Source organism: Aedes aegypti, chromosome 2 (genome assembly GCF_002204515.2).
Source record: "Aedes aegypti strain LVP_AGWG chromosome 2, AaegL5.0 Primary Assembly, whole genome shotgun sequence".
Taxonomy (NCBI): Eukaryota; Metazoa; Arthropoda; class Insecta; order Diptera; family Culicidae; genus Aedes; species Aedes aegypti.
The window spans coordinates 65,186,433-65,207,417 of NC_035108.1; the positions used below are offsets into that span (position 1 = coordinate 65,186,433).

Genomic DNA, 20,985 nt, shown 5'->3' on the forward strand with positions numbered 1-20,985 from the left:
GGTGGATCGCCATTCATTCGTTGGACTACTTACTTCACTTCGTGCAAAATGATGCTGCCGATGTAAGCCGCTTGAGGTCATTGAGAACAAAGCTGATCGAAAACGAATGGCGCAAGCGAGCTTTGTAGATCCAGTGCAGCGATTTTTTTTAAATGAATTTTCTAAAGTACACACATGAATTTTGTATGAATATCAATAAACCAGTTAAGAACAAAGCAATAATAACTATTTGTGATTTATTTCTCATTTCGACATATTGCACATTGAATTGAAAAAAAAATTAAAATCTAAATGAAAAAAGACAAATTTACAATTAAAAAAATAATGCCGAAACCATATTTTGCATTTGCACGCCCCTCGTCAGTTACGGGATGGTGAAAGTTTTTGACGTTTAACTGTTTTTTAACTGGGCTACAGCCCAGTTAGCGAGCACCCAGTTAAAAAGCAGCCCAGTTAAATAGCACCCAGTTATCGAGCATTAGCTGTACTTCCGTTCCGAAGGAAATCGTCACTATAACCTTTTGTCTGTGTTTTTAAATTATAAAGTGTAGTGTTCAAGCCGATTTATAAACACCGTTCACAATTGTTTCTAATTAATATCGCGCGCCAATCAAACTGCTCGTCACAAAACTACTTTCAAGACTAATTAATTAGAAACAATTGTGAACGGTGTTTATAAATCGGCTTGAACACTACATAAAGGACTTCTTCTTCTTTCTGGCATAACGTCCCCACTGGGACAGAGCCTGCTTCTCAGCTTAGTGTTCTTATGAGCACTTCCACAGTTATTAACTGAGAGCTTACTATGCCAATGACCATTTTTGCATGTGTATATCCGTGTGGCAGGTACGAAGATACTCTATGCCCTGGGAAGTCGAGAAAATTTCCAACCCGAAAAGATCCTCGACCGGTGGGATTCGAACCCACGACCCTCAGCTTGGTCTTGCTGAATAGCTGCGCGTTTACCGCTACGGCTATCTGGGCCCCTAAAAAGGACTATCTTAGGCATATATATAGTGCCACCGTATTCTTGTTGGCCCAAAATTGTATAAATGGGTCGAAAATTGGTGCTCTGCCCCTAATAATTTACCTTGCCCTGGGAGGGAGGCACCGATACTACACACGAAATATAAGACAACGTTATTTTGAACTGCAAGATAACTCCAGTATGCCAACAACAATCAAGGCAGGCTTCGAGAAAATCGGTAGTTTCCTTTTGTTGTGCACCTTCGATCTTTCCTGAGAAACATGAAAAAAGGGCCACAGTTTTCTATGCACTAAATATTCATTTTCATTGGAAAAAGTAGAACACTGCGTTTTTCAATGCTTTATGTTTAATCAGATTAAATGGTGCTCACGTGACATTACTAGCATTATGTGCATGAATTGATTTTTATTCAATTTTTATCACTTTTGAAGAAATACGAAAATGTGTTTTAATCAGTTACGCGCTTTTTTCATGTTAGTCCAATGTTTGAGATCTGGGCTCACAGTGACACTTCGTGACAGCGGAATCTCGGCTCACTATGACGTACAGAAATTTTGTATTGGTTTCTCCCTCCCAGACCTTGCCCATTGCTGTTACGTATTAATTGAATGGCGCATTACCATTTAGAAATGTCAGTCACTGTCAATGCTGTCAGTTTTATTCGATTTGTTTTTGTTCTACGGCTGACTCGAAATGCAGATACCGGTTTAAATATCCAAAATTTTGTGTAAAGTTAAACGAAAAGAATAGTGTACATTACCGGAAATTAGTGACGAAGTGATCCCACGGTGCGGGCAAGTGAAGTACATCCCGAAGAAACCATGCCAACGATTATTGCGGTGGATGTATCACTGTCGATGACGCGGCCAGTTCCGGTGGCGGCATCCGGAGCCGGGCCCAGTGCCGAGGATGGGTTAACCTATCATCATTTGGCCGTGCAGGGAGTTAATACCATTTTGGATTATCTGGCCAAACATTCGCGTCTGGAATTTGTTTCTCTGGTGAGTAAAATTGTTGCAAATCCTTAAAATTTACGATTCCTCGACAGTTCTCTGACACCGTCGAAAAGTGGCAGCATTTTAGTTTGTTTTTCTCCGAAATGCTGTCAGTTTGTTCAGAAAAAATTGCAATTGCAGAATCCTGCTTTGTTTCTCGCAAAACTTTTCTTAACCCTCTAATACCCAACTCCGCCTTTAGACGGGGTACACTTTGAAATTTTGTGTATTTTTTCGTAGCTCGGAAATCAAAATGATTTTATTTTTGGCTTATATTGTGCTCTGCAAGATAAGAATCGCAGCAGGCTGTGCGCGCGAGCGGCTGCGTTTTTGAATTTGCTGTCACGTTTATCTCGGTTCCGCCGATTCGGCCGATGAAAGAGCAAAACGGCTGGTAGTGTTATGCCACCCGACATACATTTAGAAGAAAAGTGCTCCTTGTGAAGTTTCACCGGCGTAATCCGTGCGAAAATAGTAAATATGTGAAGATTTTAATTATCGGTAGTGTATTGTGTTGGTGTACGGCTGATTTTGAAACTCTAATTTTGCGATTGTAGTACTTAGATGGTTTTGAATGCCACCGATGGAACCGATGTAGCTTCGCAGTGTTCAATGCAAATTGTGTATCACGTTTGATGTTTGCCTCGATGTTTGGGAGTTAATAGCGAAATTTGCACAGTAATACCGCTTGGGCCTGCGGTCTAGCGATGACCGAGTGTCTTGTTTGACTAAGTGAAAATATGGAGGAAGTGCTTCGAATTATTGGGTCGACAGCGTCGTAGTCAAGAAATTTGGTGAGATTGTTCTGATCTGTATTGTTACCTTAATATACTAAATACGTGCCAGTTCCAAAAAAGCATATCTTTGGATTTGGAAGTGTGTTTGTATTATCATTATCCATTTGATAACGGTAATGCACACATGCGGGGCTTATTGTTGGTGAAAGTGACTTCTGAATGGACGTGTCTCTCCAGCCATTCTGAAATGGGTCACTGGATCTGCAATAGAGCTATCACCTTCTAACTCCTGGACTAAAGCTATCTGCAATAGCATCAAAAAACATTGCAGAAAGATTTCTTCCTTAATATCACTGCCGGACAGTGGGTGTTAGTTGGATTACACACACACACATATTGTGCTCTGCAAGATAAATCCACATAATGCGATTATCTGAAAATGTCGATATACCGTCGCAGTGATAATGAAAATCACCAAATGTTTCAGATTTAGCAAATTTGAAACATTTGCGTCCTTGAAGAACGAAAAAATCCAAGCCTACTTGAATTTTGACGTTGCGTTTAAATTGGGTCCTAAAATTTTTAATGAAATCTTGTTTTTATTTAATAACACGAAAAAGCATGTTACTGTAACTACTTTAGCAATTTTTCCTGCTCAAATAATTGCTATAACATGTTTAAACTTTAATTTAAAAATTTGGTCCATAAATGAACCTTGACACTTTTGATCATGTTTGACGTTCGCTTAGTCGACAAAAACACCACAGGGGTTTTAGTTCAACCACTGGGGTTGTTCCTATCTGACATTTCGTAAGGAACACGGAAAACAAAATACACCCAAAATTTGAGTTTAAGTCAAAGGATGTGACAAAATCTAAAAAAATGTTTTTTAGACTTAAACCAACGGAAAACATTAGAAAATTGAGTAAACATGTGTTTTTGGCCTAAACTTAAGAGTTTGGCACTAAAATTGGGACAGGGCTTTAGGACCCTATTGCGCGCATATCTTCTGCGCGTTACCGCCGCCGCTGGATGTGGATTTAAAATGAGCGCCGCAATACCTTGACTCATAACACGCATATAAGAAAAGTTTTTTATGACTTTTGAAACTTTTTTGTATTCTTAGGAATTGTTTGAAAAATTGCATTCTTATATAACCTACAAATGCCTGGGCTTCATTTAACGTGTAATATAAAAAATCGTACTTTTTATATTTTTCTACGATTAACCTATCACAAAAGAAGAGCCTGGTGGTATGGAAATAATTTCAAACCTCTTTTTCCGTTAGTTACACGGAAAATAAAATACGCTCCGAAAAAAAATTGAAAATTTAATATTTTTAAAAATACCGTAACAATTTAAATTTTTATTATTGCCAAAAAACAACAACTAGAAGAGGCTTCAAGAAAAAATGAAAAAAGCTAGGGATGTTCAAAAATAAAAATTATAAAAATCAAAAACCAAAATTTAAAAATTTGCGAATAAAAATAAATAAATGCCCAAAACGTGTTTAGAACGATTTTAGATAACGAAAAATAATACTTAAATCGAAAATAAAAATTTGGATATTAGAGGGTTAAGACTTTGAATGAACTAATTTACAATGACGTCACGCTGCTTCTTCCACCGGGAAGAAAACCTTCTACTGCGGGCCGTGTTTACAAAAAATGAACGATTTCCTTGCACACCCACTTCATGTTCATACGGTGAACATTCGTTATCCGGATGTCATTTAATGTAAACATTGCCCGCATTTAGAGCAGAAAAGAAAAAGAAAGTTGCAGATAAAAGAAGACCGTGGATAAGTCCATTGAAACTAGTGGTAAGTTGCTCTGCATGTGCGGTACAGTCAACTTTCGTTCGTTGCACTAAACCTGTAGCCCACTTAGTGAAAGACTTTCACTAATCGGGCTGAGTTTCGAGGTGTCAAATAACATAGAACAAAAGAAAAACAGAGCTACCAACATTGATAAATTGCGTCTTATGTCAGAAAATGACGTTTGCCTTCATTTTAGATGGGCTATAGCCCAACTAACGGGAGCCCACTTAAAGATAGTGCAATGAACGAAATTCGACTGTATTACCAGAACACACTATTGTTTCGTGTGACCAGTGTCTGCATATTTCAATATACAGTCAACAACGCCGATCCTCAGTATGATCCGTCATCGTTGAATTCTTCTTTGTGTGAATGTTTTGTTGACAATACATGCACGAATCCTGTAGAACGTGCATTCAGTTTTTCAATTACTTTTTCTACACTGATAATCATCCACCTACTGACATTCGGTGCCAGCAAATTCAATTTCGCTAGTGAAAAAAATCATTTCCGTCAGAATACCCCACAAAAACATCCGCAAATTGCAAAAGTTGTTTTTTTTTAATTAAAAGACAATCATGATTCATCAACTGGAGGCATCACATTGCCGTTTTCTTACACCAGTAATATAAAAATTATTTGTAATTTTTTATATTCAATTTTCAATTTCAGTGCCTCTAGGTTAAATTGTATTTTGAAATGACACCAACAGTGGGTGAAACTGAATGTGTGCGTGTGTTGCACCCACTCTCTTTCTCGTCGCATTCGCACTCGAAGTCAGATTGACTTCTTGCTAGCGGAGTTTGTTTTTGTTCGTTTTCGCACTGATCGGGTATCATTCGGCTGAATTTTTACGACACTGCGTGTGACCCGAAAGACAGTAAGTTAAAGGGTCACTCAAATAAAGATTTTCTATTCTATCTACTCTTTATTGTTGTTTCGCTGATTTCTAGCTTCCCGATTTTGTCATGAAAAGTCTAATCATTCGTGAAAAATACAATAAATTATGTGTTGAAAACACTAACAAGGGGCACCGACTTTTCAGCAAGGCAATAAGAACGACAACTAAGTTCAATTAGCCTACCCGAATAAAAAATACAATACAAACACAATATAACGTATTGTAACAGTACCATTCAATATATTGGAAATACAATACAGTATATGTAAAATGACAATACAATTACAGTACAATATATTGTTTTGAACAGTTCACTGTATGGTATATGAGATTTTTGCAATATAATGTATGGGTGGTTAAGTATCGTAACAATACAAATGTAGATATTTTCTCATACAAACATTTTGAAAATACAATACGATATAATGTTCATGTATTGTCTTGATTAGCAATTCGTGTATTGTTGTACAATACAAAAACAATTCAACGAACTGTATCATGGTTGCATTCGTCGTTACAGCTAATGTCAAGTGACTTCTAAAAAACTACTTATTTTAACTTTTTGAATATTTTTCACCCAACATTTCTTGCTTTCTGAACTTGTTTTGTTTATTTCTTTCAGCAAAGCTACATAGAAAAAAGCAACAGTTGTTTTACGCGAAAATAGGAATTTGACCAAAATTGTAAGGTATGAAACCAATTGAAAACAATACAATGTTCTGTTACAATATATTATATTGTTTTTGAATTGTATATCCAAACAAGAATAATATTGCTTCGACATTCAATTACAATACGCTGTATTGTATCCAATACGTTATATTGTACATTAATGGTTTATTCCATTCACTGAATGATACGTTTTTATCCGGGTATGCTGCAAAGCTGTAATTTATCGGTCAACAAGTTATGATTTATATGTTAGTCTATATAAATAAAAATGGAGTGGTGTTTGTATGTCACGAAATATTGCTGTGTGCGTTTGAAATGCAAATATCTAATGCGGGAACACCAAATGCGGTAAGATTTTCAACAAGGAAGGCGAAGTCAAAATTTGATTTTCTTTGCTAGGTCGGCGATGATATGGATCATGGTTGCTAAGTATCCTTTGGTTACTTTGTGTTACCGCATTTGAAGCTCAGTTAGACTGGATTTGCACTTCAAACGCAAACAGCAATAACTTGAGAACGGATAAACGGATCGATGTAAGTTTTTCGTTGTAGCACTCAAAAAGGGATGCGACGTGATCGTGCGACGAAAAAGTTTGGGAAAGCCTCAGAAATAATCGAGAAAACGGGAGAAAACTAACGTGACATTTTGCATGCACGGAGAAAACGGAAAACCTAAATTTGAGTATTTTTTAACTTACTTTTGAGTTATTTTTCTCTCCCCATTTCATTCGCTCCTTCTATTGTTGTCAGAGTGCGAAGAGCAAAACAACCCAAAAACCGAACCTTTGTGCGTTACCTCAAATTTTGAGTAAGTGGCACAGTACTGGAAGTTGAGTTATTTGATCTGCCGGTTGAGTGAAAAGAACTTAGCCAGTAGGTATTTTTTCGCACGGCTGCAAATGGAAACAACTTCTATCCCGTCAACTCAAAATTAGGTTAACGCACGAACCCCTGGAATTGAGTGGAATGAACTCACTTTTGAGTACTTCATTTTCTTCGTGTGGGGGATTATATGACGTTTTCGTACAGCCTACTTGATGGCAAGACGAGTGCAGTGAGCGACCGACGCCACTCCAGCATACACATACATCATCAATCATCATCGCCGTCAGTGGCGATTCCCTAACCTCAAATCTACCTGTTCCACGTTTGAAATTTCTTGAACTTCAGCAACAAATTTGCATCTAATGAGTAGAGATTTTAATTTATATCAACCAGGTACATCTTTCTAATGCCAGCCAAAATTGAGTTATTGGGTGCCACTACCGAATTTTGAAGAAACAACCCAAAACTGAGTTAAATTCCGATAGTACCAGTGTAAGATCGTCACTAGAAGTGTTTTGTTTTGATTCGTGCTAACGTCGCTTTGTCTCTCCATAAAACGGAGCGGTGTAAGAAATGGTTAAGTTTCGAAAGTTGAAAATCCGAAATTTACTCAGTTGAGTTGATTCATAATAAGAGACAGCTGCGATCAGCTGGTTTTTTTGTTTACCATGTGCTTTTGACGTTTCGCGATCGGAGTGACTTTTCGATTACAAAGGAAAATGTAAAGCTCCGATAACACTAGCATGATTTGTTTACTCTTCCATTTCGGTTGCATTCACACTTTTAGCTGTCAGTCCTATCACGAAAAGTCCTCATGGATAGCCTTATTCGTGATCAAACGTCAACATCCCACCGCAAAATCGCTAGTGTTTGGAGGTGATTTTAACCTCCAACTTGCCAAATAACCTCCAAATCATCACCTCCAAGTTAGTTCTAATAGCCTCCGTTATATGAAAAATGGTGGCGCGTCGATCGTCGCAAGTTTATCGTTAAACAGTCAATAGAAAGTGTAGAATTCCGATGCGAAATACGATGGATCGTTTACAATTCGGAGATAAGGCTCTTTGAATACTTTACTCATTTTGTCAAAATTAGCAACTTTTAACTAAACTTGCAGTACCATTTTTCCAAAAGTGCAGCTATAAATATTAGATGGATTCTGCATACATTGATCTCTTACTGTGATGGCAACATTGTTGCCTTTTGTTTACCACTACCGATCTGTCAAAACGATGCTGTTTTTCGCATGGATTTTGTCCGCGGTTCTTCCCGCACACGCGCGCGCGCTTTTGACAGTTTTCTTCGCGTTTTTCGTACCTCGCGATTCTGACAGGCAGCTGATTCAGATTTTTTCGCTCTCGCGTTGGCAGCACGCCAAGATCGTCGTCCGTAAAAAAAATCGCAAGCAGAAAAAGCTGCAACACATCTCGCGTATAAACCTCCATTTACGGTGGTCAGTTCCCTGCTATCGCTTCCGGTGGTGTTGAATTGAGTGGTGTCCGTGTGGCACCGGCTAGCGCAGAATCCGATTCAACGAAGTGCCAGGAGCTCCCCCCGATGTTGACACGTGTTTGAGGTTAGAATTCTCTTTCTTCTGGTTGTGGGAAGAGAACGAAAATTAGGATCGTGTGCCAAAAGCGGCAGCAGCAGGATCAAAGTTAAAACGTAAAAGGAGCGTTCGAGTGCTGTTACATAAAAAAAGGACCGGGAAAGCGCAGGAAATGGCAACCGGAGAGCGGATACTGACGGTCGCATTACGCACCAATTACGACATACGCCGACAGGAGGCAGTAGCCGACAAGAAGTGGGAATGCTTGCTGTATCTGCACGACACGAAGCCGATCGATCCGGAATGTCCGCCGACGAAGGCCGAATTGGAAGCTGCCGGGCTATTGCCGACCCAGCAGGACCGTCAGAAGTCGCCGTCGGAGGAAGAGTCGAAACAGGATCCGGAGGTGTTGTTTGACAAGCTGTTCGAGCTCGACATCGACTATCTGAAGAGCCTGGATCCGAAGGATTGGAAGAATCAGGATCACTATGCCGTGCTTGGGCTGAAGAAGATGAGGTAAGTTGGATTTTACCGGTGACTTAAATTCGTATTCGTATTCGGCACTGTTTTCACATCACGATGATAAAATACTTCATCGACTTTGAACCACTTAAACAGATCATCCATAAGGCGACACGGGAGACCGTGTTATTTTCCCTATCTTTCGTCTCACTCTAACAATTATCATCAAAACTTTGTGGAAGCAAATCTCGAGTTTTAGTGAACCGATGAAGCTGAAAATCTATCGGGTTGTGCACTACATATATAGAATCATAGTGATACATTTTCGCATTGATATATAGAGTGGTTCTTGGGATTTGCTTCTTGAAATGGATAGGGTGATTATGATGACGTCCCGTGCGGCCATAACGTAGCTTTATTTTACTGATTCTTACACCCCTACTTCCTCGTAGTATTATACAGCCCCACTTGAAAAATACGTAGCATGACAACTCCCCATCCCTTTCCCCTTATTTTTTTAGGGGTCGTCCATAAATGACGTAGCTTTTTAGGGGGGAGGGGGGGCTTCACGAATTTGTGACGATATGTGACGAGGGGGAGGGAGGAGTCCTAGCTAGTTGACGTAGCATTTTGAATCACGTCGGTAAAATGAAAGGCGCTGAAAAAAATGACTTACAATTATTTTTTTATCAAACTTTTCTCATTGTTTGGAATTATAAAGTTAGGTTCTAAAATGATGATTCAGCTTCAAAACATTCATATGACAAGATTGAAAAAAAATGTAAGAAATTTTAGATTTTTTGTAGTGCAATCAAACAGATTTTTAAATGCTTTAATTAATTATGTTACCATTATATTCATGCAATAATAAATTAATTTATAAATAAATAAATTAAAAGATATATTAATTAATTTGAAATCAAGGCTTAGAACATTGTTTTAGTTTTATTCATACTTTCTGTTAGAGCTTATTTCCAAAAAAAAACATATGTTCGTTTTGGCAAATATTACATTAAAACAAGATATTCATTCCGTGAATTATGCTCTCAATGTTATAGATGATTTCCACCCAATCAAATCATCGATTTGTTTTGATATATCAATGCTCTTGATGGAATAGCCTGAATAAAACTTGATTGAAAAGCCTGGACAAAGGTTTGAATGTTATCATAGACTTAAAAAGTGTTGGTGTTATCGAAATTGTTCTATCAATAAATTTTCTTAATAACTCGGTAATTTGTAGAAAGATTATTTTTAGCAAATAATCGTTTCGTTATAGAATGTGTAAGATTGTTACAGTATTGGGAACGATAATGAAGTTAAGCTGAAATATTAATAAAGTTGAATAACTTGTACAATAATCGCTAAGATTTTCTGAACATTCCAAATATTACAAGTGTAATCTATTCTACATCTGGCACCTGATTGATAAATGGATTTGAATTTGAATAATAATGTCGAATATCCATTTCAAATCAAATATATCTTATCTTGATCATTTTCATTGAAATCTATTTCCTAACAACGAATAATTAAAAAACAATCCTCTAATATAACTACATTTCAAGCATGATTTTTCAAATCGGCGTATCTAACACTCGGATGGTTTCGAGAAAAATGCGATGCAAAATATTGTAAAGCATTTTAAATCCTGTTTAAAATGTTTTGCATTTTTTCTATTGCGATGTCTACTATAAGTTGAAAAAAAGAACATTGTTTCTAACCACTATTAAACAAATCCGATTTGTTTTGAATTTAATTGAAAAACAGGTAAAATTAGAGAATAAACCCTTTTGCTTTGTGCTGCTCACATACACCATGGATGATTCGTCGATACCATACCTTGATTGATACATACACCTTGCTTGATGCGTCGGTTTGACAGTTCGTTTTGCACATCCGTCACGTCATATACATCAGTATTGTTTTGAAGTTGCACATACACCGGTTTGCAAATTCCCATAAAACTTATTAAACTTAGTCAATTCGTCAGTTTCAACTTTCAACGACAACGAATATTAGTTTCCGAATGTTTCCAATTTCAACTCGACTAAGAGGAGCACCGGACGGAGCCGTAAATAACAAAAGCAGGAGAAGAACAGTTCTTGTGCGAAATTTGGTGAGAAATATTGTCTTAAACCGAATACTGATGATGTTCCACATCAGTTTGCCGACCCGTCAGCTCGCTCAACTGTGGAAATCCAATTCTCTCGATTTCCAACATGTTTAGTGATTTGGAAACAGTATGACGTATCTGGTGTTCGAAATTTTATGTTTTGATTCTACATATAGGTCGCTTTACTATGAGCATATGTACGGTGTATGTGCTAGCATGAAAAATGTTGACAGTTGAGTCGCTTTGCAAACGAAGGGTGTATGTAGCCAAATTAAAAACACTGAGTAAAGTGCACATAGGGCATAATTTTAATTTATTTCTAAAAATCAAAAAATTGATGTAGGAATACTTTTATAGACACAATAGGTAGATTATGCGTTTGTCAAGCCCATGCAAAGCAAATCTCGATTTGTTTATTTTTGCAGATACGTCGGATTGAAAAGTTTGGCTTGATTTAATTTCAACATATAATAAAAGCTATTGTACCCTAACTCGTTACTGTGAGCTGCATCTATCCAATCAAAGATTTTTCCTTCTTTTCTATATTTTCAGCTGTAAACTATTTTTTCATGGTAACAACAGCAAAAGTAATACAATTTAACCAACAACTCAAACAGGAAAGTTCATTTAAAACTGTTCTCCAAATTACTTTTGAGCGCTACTGCTAGTCAAACATTCATTCGTTAGATTATCCTTACGTTTCAGTCTGTAATTAATATCAAAATCTGTACTGAACTTTTGAATTCCAATTTTTTATTTTAACCCAATTGCTAAGAAAAACAAATAAAAAATATGTATGGGGGGGGGGGGGTTTCCTTGATATGCTACGTATTTTCCAAGGGGGGTATCAGCATTTGTGACGAAATGCTACGAGGGGGGAGGGGGGTGTAAAAAATCAATGAAAAAATGCTACGTCATTTATGGACGGTCCCTTAATGGTTTTTCCTCGACAATATAGCTTAAATTTGAATCATTTAAGTAAAGGGCAGTAAATTAACGTTCTAAACTTTTTTTCTCCATGTTTTAATGATTTTTGTGGAACACGAAGTTCCTAAATTGACGTATATTTTTAATGTGCCTAATTTGACGCACTAAAGATATTGATGTGTGCGTTTGAAACGCAAATATCAAATACGTTAAGATTTTTTACAGGCAATCCGATGTCAAAGTAATCGTTGCTAGGTGTCCTTTGATTATTTTGTCTTACCGCATTTGAAGGACATTTAGTGAAGATTTGCACCTCAAATTCACACAGCAATAATTTCTAAAATTAAAAATATATAGCTTAGCTTAGACTGACTACACATATCAATGGTTGCTATTCCGCGAAGTCAGTGAAGATGCACACAGAATGAACTAGAAGTTTGGCTGGGATTGGCCATAATCTTCTTCAGTGTGCAAAATTCAGTGCCTTTTTATACAGGGTCAATAACATCGCCGGCCACGTCCTTGTAGTCAGATGGGATTGGGGAAAGGAATGTTAGTGTGTTACCTTTGCTATTTGGAGACCGTGTTTACCTCTGCATCTCCACAAAGGTTACGACGAAGGTGACGAACTATTCATTGCTTGTTAAAAATCATCACCGCTGAACGATTAAATGCGGAGTCATACAAATATGAAATAACAGCATAAAACGAGCTCACCAATTGATCATTCATCCTTGATTGAGCAGCCTCAATCCACTTTCAGTTTCACTAAACGCAACAATCCGGCGACGCCACGAAAAAAACTCATTCTTGCTCGCGTACTGTCTGGTAAACGCGAAAATTGAGATAAAAAAACTAAACCGGCGACGCAACGAAAAAAAACTTATTCTTGCTCGGTCCTCTCAAACCGCATTCTATAAAATTAAAAATATATTTGAGTTTTAGTATTCAATAACTTAATTAACGGAAAAGTGCGCTTTACGATGAACTTAAAAGTTAGAACTTTCGGGAAAAGTTTTGAACAATGTCATTCGGAAGTACCTTTTGCTGTGCGTCCTGTTAAGTTTAGAAAATGACCGGCGGTTGAGTTTAAACCATAGCTAAGCATTTTTGTTTAGTTTATTGTATTTTCGTCGTGAATTCAAACAATGTAAAGGTTTAAAAATTAGCATTTCCCTGAACCCCTTCCCCCCTCTGACCATTTCTTTAAATGTGATTACATAAAGCATTGGGTTGTACTGCGGACGGATTTGTTTAATGCAAGCACCATAAATTTTTCTTATTTTCGATCCAACATTTTGTTCAGCAAACAATAAGGAACAATGTGTGCCTAACATGACGCACAAGCATTATTGTTATGATCCGGTACTAATTTATACTCGGTTAAGATGCTTTTGAGCTTCACAAAATTTGATCCACGAAAAAAATGGGGTGTTTAATTACACCCATTTTATAGATCAATATCGATTAAATATGCTTCGTCTACTTGTTAAGGATCCCTGCCTCTCGTCATAAATTTGTAAGTATCCCACTCCCCCCAAAATTCTACGTCCATAAATGACGACCCATAATCAGTAAAGGGAGTCATAGGAGTCATCTATTGCAGGGCTAGTAGTAGATCTAGTTTTAGAGGTTTGGTCTCATTTGTAATGCAAGTCTCTAAATAGTCTATTGTTAACGGAAGGTCTCTATTTTAACTAAAATGGTCTCTTAGGGGCCTATTTTGTAAATCGAGCAGATTCATGTGACTCGTCTATATTCATTGTCGATCAAAGCAAGCATGCATATTTCAGATGTCACCCGTCGACTCCCATAGTAATCCAGTCACATAGAGTGATAACTGTCGAAAAATTCGAGTGACAGTGCTGAGTCGAGCAAATTTTTCGGTCGACAGTGATTCCAGTCGAGTCATTTTGATCGACTCGACTTATAAAATAGACCCCTTAAGTCTATTTTTTTCCTTATTTTCTTTCCTTATTAGCTTGCTGCCAATTTTATAGGTTCCAGAGAAACCGTCAAAGAATACTACTGGACTGCTATATAGGTTCTCCTTGAATTTCATATCAGACTCCTAGAGGAAAGCCTTCCGGAACTCTAGCCATTTCACAGAGATTGCTTCTGGCATATTTTCTGGAAATCGCCTAGAGATCCATGCAGAAATCCCTCTAGTGATTCCATCACCAAGTCTGCCAGATTTTTTTCCAGTGGCCATTCAAAAGACGCTTAGAGAAATTTCCTCAGAATTTGCTCCAGGAAATTTTTGAGCACTCCTACGCTTCTACCTCCTGTGATTACCAGTAGGAACTGTGTTTTTTTCCCAGAGGCTCAGATACCTCCAGATGTTGTTTAACTAGATCTTCCACTGAAAGAAATCTTCCAAAGAGTCCTACAAGAGCTCCTCCAAAAAATGTCTAGTTTTTTACGAATTGATTTTTGAATTTTCCAGGTTGAACAAAAATCTTACGTTTAATTTCTCTAGTTATCCTTCTAAGCATTTGCATATATGTAATAGATACCTTCATGAATTCAGCCACATTTACACCCAGGAACTGCTCCGAAAATTCATTCAAGAATTATTCGAGGAAATAGGCATGTTTAGTATACTTCCAGGAAATCCTCAATACATTCAACGTGAGATTCCTCATGAAGTTCATCCAGACATTTGTTAAGGAATTTCTCCAACATTCCATTCCATTATAATTCCTGAAGTTCTTCATCAAAATTTCTTAAGTAATTTACCAAATAAATTCTCAATGGATTCACTTGACATTTAAGACTCTAATCTTACGTAAAAGACAATAGTAATCAGAATAGCACTTGAATGACAAATTATTCAAAACCATTTCGACTAGACAGTATTAGTAATGCACTACTATTTCAAACAAATTCTACACTACTATTTCAAACAAATTCTAATGGAGCTGCTGATTTTCATAATGCTTCCCTTTCTCAGAAGCAAGGGAATATGGGTACTTTTCAAAAACTACCACGTCACAATACTAATAAAAAAACAGTGTTCATGTGGGCGCCATTGCCTAGTCCGTTCATTTCTTATATCTAGGTGTTCTGTGTTATTAGACAACATTATCATCCTAATTTGGTAAAACAAATTTAATTATCCGGTACTAATTTATACTCGGTTAAGATGCTTTTGAGCTTCACAAATTTCCGTCCATAAATGACGACCTATAATCAGTAATGGGTGTCAAAGGAGTCATCTATTGCAGGGCTAGTAGAAGATCTAGTTATAGAGGCTTAGTCTTATTTGTAATGCAAGTCTCTAAATAGTCTTTTGTTAACGGAATGTCTATATTTTAACTAAAGTGGTCTCTTAAGTCTCTTTTTTCCTTATTTTCTTTCCTTATTGGCTTGCTTATAGGTTCCAGAGAAACCTTCAAAGACTACTACTGGACTACTATATAGGTTCTTCATGAATTTCCTATCAGGTTCCTAGAGGAAAACCTTCCGGAACTCTAGCCATTTCACAGAGAGGCATATTTTCTGGAAATCGTCTAGAGATCCATGCAGAAATCCCTCTAGTGATTCCATCACTAAGTCTCCCAGATTTTTTTCCAGTGGCGATTCAAAAGACGCTTAGAGGAATTTCTTCAGAATTTGCTCCAGGAAATTTTTGAGCACTCCTACACTTCTACCTCCTGTGATTTCCAGTAGGAACTGTGATTTTTTCCCAGAGGCTCAGATACCTCCAGATGTTGTTTAACTAGATCTTCCACTGATTTCGCCAGAGAATATTATAAGAAATCTTCCAAAGACTCCTACAAGAGCTCCTCCAAAAAATATCCAGTTTTTTAAGAATCGATTTTTGAATTTTTCCAGGTTGAACAAAAATTCTTACGTTTAATTTCTTCAGTTATCCTTCTAAGCATTTGCATATAATATATATCTTCATGAATTCAGCCACATTTACACCCAGGAACTGCTCCGAAAATTCATTCAAGAATTATTCGAGGAAATAGGCATGTTTAGTATACTTCCAGGAAATCCTCAATACATTCAACGTGAGATTCCTCATGAAGTTCATCCAGACATTTGTTAAAGAATTTCTCCAACATTCCATTCAATTATAATTCCTGAAGTTCTTCATCAAAATTTCTTAAGTAATTTCCCAAATAAATTTTCAATGGATTCATAAGTTTATTTAAGGCTTTGCACTAGCTAATACTACAGTAATTATTCCAGTAATTGATCCCTACGATCATTTTTGCGCAAATTTCTTCACGAATTTTGTCTGACAATTTTCAAGGAATTCCTGCAGGATATTTTCTTATTTCATTGATTTTGAATCTTAGCATTTTATCTTCGAGATACTCCTAGAGTTCCTCAAGAGTCCAGGAGTTTTTTGTTTCAGTGAATCTTGTAGGAGTTCATCAAGGATTACAAAAATTTAAAAAAAAAAACTATAGTGGAATTAAATGGTATAGTACTACAGTCGACTCTCCACAACTCGATATACTCTATAACCCGATGGTTTTTTCGGTCCCTTCAAATTCCCATACATCGTGCTCTCCATAAGTCGATATTTCTATAACTCGATATCTCCATTAGTCGATGTCACGTGAGAGGTAAATGTCCCTTAATAACTCGATATCAATTTTAAAATTCTTCTTATACGTGGAAACTTGGACTAATTCTTGTTTGGAAGTGAATAAATACTTGCATGTTGTAATAAATGTTTAAAAACATTAAAGCGAAGTATGCACTTCAACAGAAAAGTAATCGCCTATCTCGATGCATGGGAAATTTCTTGCAAGAAATGCTCAAGAAATGCATTTTTCTTTGATCGCAGTACGCAGTTGAAAAGAAATGTCAATTCAAATGGAGCTCACTGTATGAAATTTCTTGACCATTGATTGAAAAATAATATCAATAAAATATTATTGCTTTCTTACAGAAGTAATCATATATGTATTGGAAATACAGAAATTTTGGGATTTTTTGCGTTGGTATTTTCTATAACTCTATAATTCCATAAGTCGATGGTCCCTTGAATATCGAGTTATGGAGAGCCGACTGTAAATTCGGTTTTTCATCTACTTAAAAAACTTGTTTAAGCTTGGTTTCATCCAATGTTACTTTATGATTTTGATTTCGCCAGATTTTCCAAAAAAAAAATCTCCAATAGCTGTTGAAGAAAATCCTTAAAATTTTCCTGGATACATTCCTGGAAAAAAATGAAGACTTCCTTGGAGAATTAATTAAAACCTTTCTGGAATAATACCTGAAGGAATTCTAGGAGGAACCTCTGGAGTACTATTTTGATTTATATTACTCGAGGCCCCGGTGAAAAAAGCATTAAAATCAAATCATTCTGTATGGTTGAATAAATAGAAATGGGTGGCCTTCTCATGTTTCTTATTTCAGCCGCTAACTCACTTTTGCTCCATATTCCGGACACTTTGATTCTAATGAGCTAATGAAAACATAATCAGGAAAGTCAACCTATTAACTAGGCTCTCCTAGTTATTAGAGAGACATCTAAACTAGTTGGGCATTATGAATGTTAATGGATATCCATAGAAATTGCTTATGAAACACGCCTTCAAACAGCAAATTTTGAAAGTGTTCTTAGAAAAGAAATCTCCGGAACAACAATGTAATTGGAAATCCTATAAAATCCAGGGATAAAATACTGGTTGAAATCTTGCATATGTTCCAAGAAAACGATGCTAGAATCATTGGATAAATTCCTGGAGATCTCACGATCCTTTTAAAAAAAATCTGGAAGAATTTTTGGAGGAATTTTAGATGGAATCTCTGAGATAACTTAGGTGTTTATCGTCAAAAAAAAAAACAGAATCCAAGCTGAAAATTTATCAGTTTCCAAAACAAATGACGGGCTACTTAGCCTTAAACCAAATTTCAATGCTTTAAATGATAGCTCAAGTTATTTATTGCTTTGTTCAAATGTTGGAGAGTACATTTGGACATTTTTAACAGATTTTTGAAACATAAATAAATTGAATAGAAAAAAAATCATTGTTTTTTCGTTATAAAGTAAGTCGAACAATAAATTTTATAAATAACAATCATCTATGACCTTCATTTATCATGCATCATTCCATAGTGATTTTCCAACTTGATGTGAAAACAATGCCGAATATGGAATTGAGTCATTGTTGATTCAATTTTGAAAATGTTTCACCCTGATTGATTGTATTTTAGATTCGAGGCTACAGAGGACGACATCAAGCGTGCATACCGTAAGATAGTACTGAAGCACCATCCGGATAAGCGAAAAGCTCTTGGCCAGGAGGTGAAGCAGGACGAGGATTACTTCCATTGCATTACGATGGCCTACGAGACGTTGGGAACGTTGAAGAATCGTCGCGCCTTCGATTCCGTCGATCCGGAATTTGACGATTCGCTGCCGACGCAAAACGAGGTCAAGAAGGATTTCTACGGATCGTTGAGAAGCGTTTTCAAGATGAACTCCCGGTGGAGCGAATCGAGAAAACCGGTTCCGCAGCTTGGCGACGAGAATACGGAACGGTCAAAGGTCGAGGACTTCTATGACTTCTGGTACAACTTTTCCAGCTGGAGAGAATTCAGCTACTTAGACGAAGAAGACAAGGAAAAGGGACAGGATCGCGACGAGCGGCGTTGGATTGAGAAGCAGAATAAGGCTATCAGATTGCAACGCAAAAAGGAAGAATCGGCGAGAATACGGACGTTGGTCGACTTGGCTTACAACAATGATCCTCGGGTTGTCAAGTTCAAGAAGGAGGACAAGGATCGTAAGTTGGCGGCTAAGCGTGCAAAGCAGGATGCATACCAGGCACAGAAAGCAGAGGAGGACCGGCTAGCCAAGGAAGCAGCTTTGGCCAAACAGAAGGCAGCAGAGGCAGAACAAAAACGCATCGAGAACATCCAAATCGAGAAGGAAAAAATGAAACGTGCCTTAAAGAAGGAGCGAAAGGTCCTTCGGGATGCTGCCAAGGCCAACGATTACTACACTAAAGACGACAAGGAACGCTTGAAACATCTGGAAGGCGTTGAAAAACTATGCGAATCGTTGAAGCTACTGGAGCTGCAAGAATTCAACAAAGAGCTCAGTTCTGGCGGTCGAAATACCTTCGTCAAGGCACTCGACGAATTGGAAGCTAAACTGGAAGAAGAACGACGTGCTCAATCATCTCAGAGTCAATCGATTCCCAATAACGCCGGTTTGAAAGTAGTGAACCGCAAAGCCCTCTGGAGTCACGACAATGTTCAGTTGCTCATCAAGGCAGTGAATCTGTTCCCGGCGGGTACAATCTCCCGTTGGGACGTTATCGCCAATTATCTCAACCAGCATGGAACCAACTTAGGGGATATGAAATTCTACGCCAAGGACATCCTGAACAAAGCTAAAGAGCTGCAAAGTGGCGACTTTTCCAAGAGCGATCTCAAAACGGTTGTCAACCAGCAAGCCTACGAGTCGTTTGAAAAGGGCAGAAAAGATTTGAAGAAGGTTGACGTTGCAGACATCAGCCATAAGGAGGACGAAGCCACACCGGTCAAAGTGAACGGAACCGCGGAAGTAAAGATGAACGGCGTTCACGAACCATCAGAGGAAAAGGAAAACGTCAGCAAATCACAGAAAGCCGCCAAGAAATATTCACAGCCACAAAAGGTGAAGGAACCTCCGGCAGCTGCGCCAGCACCAACGCCAACGCAGACTCCAGCTCCTGCATCAGCGCCAGCGGCACCCAAGGAGGCCAAGAAGGACAAAAAAGAGAACAAAGTGTGGAGCAAGGAAGAGCAAGCGCTCCTGGAGCAGGCTATGAAGACTTACTCGACGTCCACTCCGGATCGGTGGGACCGGATAGCAGAGTGCATTCCGAACCGAACAAAGAAGGACTGCTTGCGGCGGGTGAAGGAACTGGTCGACCTGGTCAACGCCAAGAAGGAAGCCCAGCAGGTTGGCGGCAAGTGAGGCCAGTACTGGTGGGAAGCAACGCGAGAGCCCCGTTCTGTTGCTACTTAGTGACCCCAATCTCCCCCATTGTCCCCTTCATTCTGTGCGGTAGAAACATCATACTATTATGACATCTCTGCTATTATTATCTTACGTTTTTAGGTCTTGTAAATAATGTCTCTTAACACATGGAAAATTATTAAAAAAGTGCTAGGATAAACACTGAAATTTCACCGGAGGATTTACTTGCGTTAGATTGATGACAGGCCTGTTTTATTCAAATAGTTCTTATATACGACAAAATCTTAAATACCCTGTCCTTTGGTTCAGAAAGGGGTACGGGCGCGTTCTGCCAACTCGGTCGAGGCAGATCTCTTGTGTGAACAAGTTACAACATGGACGTTCTAAAGTGCTAGAATGAAGTGTTGTGTTTGTGGGGAGCACTTGAAGATGGGATGGAAGGTCATTACTTCGCGTTCGTGCTATACTTCTGCTTATCTATAAAGTTATATACAATAACCGACCCTTAGCTTAACTATTTAAATTAACAGTTGCAAAGACTGAAAGTGTTGAACGATTTTATCAACTCTAATTACATGAACAAGCATCCACTTTCTGAGTTCCAATTCGCTTACCAGACAGATAAGTCAACGGTTACGGCACTTCATACAGTGGTATCCAAAGTAGAAAAAGCTCTTTGGGCCCATTCACAAATTTCATAACGCTGAAGGGGGTGGGTGGGTGTCCTCGTGATGTTACAGCTCATACAAAATGTGTAGAATATTCATACAAAAAGCGTTACGAGGGGGTGAGTGGGTGTCAAAAATTACCATTTTCGGCGTTATGAAATTTGTGAATAAGCCCTTTTGGGCAAAAGAAATAGCACTCTGTTCTTTCTTAGACATTCAAGGTGCTTTCGACAATGCATCCTATTCGTCTATGGCCCGTGCCATGAAGAAAAGGAACATCGATACAAGTATTATTAAATGGATTCACACCATGCTTGCAAAAAGGGAAATCACTTCAGAGTTGGGAAATTCGTCTATCACAGTGTGGGCAACGAAAGGCTGTGGAAAA

General features: G+C 37.9%; 2 protein-coding genes across 2 annotated transcripts in view; both read left to right on the forward strand.

Moving 5' to 3' along the window:
• The first annotated feature begins 1,635 nt into the window (after nt 1-1,635).
• LOC5564624 (integrator complex subunit 14) overlaps nt 1,636-20,985 on the forward strand; it is a 41,301-nt gene continuing 21,951 nt past the window's right edge. The window contains exon 1 of the mRNA XM_001648923.2: nt 1,636-1,989. Coding sequence (XP_001648973.2) covers nt 1,810-1,989 — 180 coding nt within the window. The 5' untranslated portion in view covers nt 1,636-1,809. The remainder of the gene's footprint in view (nt 1,990-20,985) is intronic.
• Nucleotides 8,228-20,136, forward strand: LOC110675613 (dnaJ homolog subfamily C member 2). Its single transcript, XM_021841081.1, has 2 exons — nt 8,228-9,001; nt 18,174-20,136. The coding sequence occupies exons 1-2, from the start codon at nt 8,658-8,660 to the stop codon at nt 19,924-19,926; spliced, it is 2,097 nt and encodes a 698-aa protein (XP_021696773.1). The 5' UTR covers nt 8,228-8,657; the 3' UTR covers nt 19,927-20,136.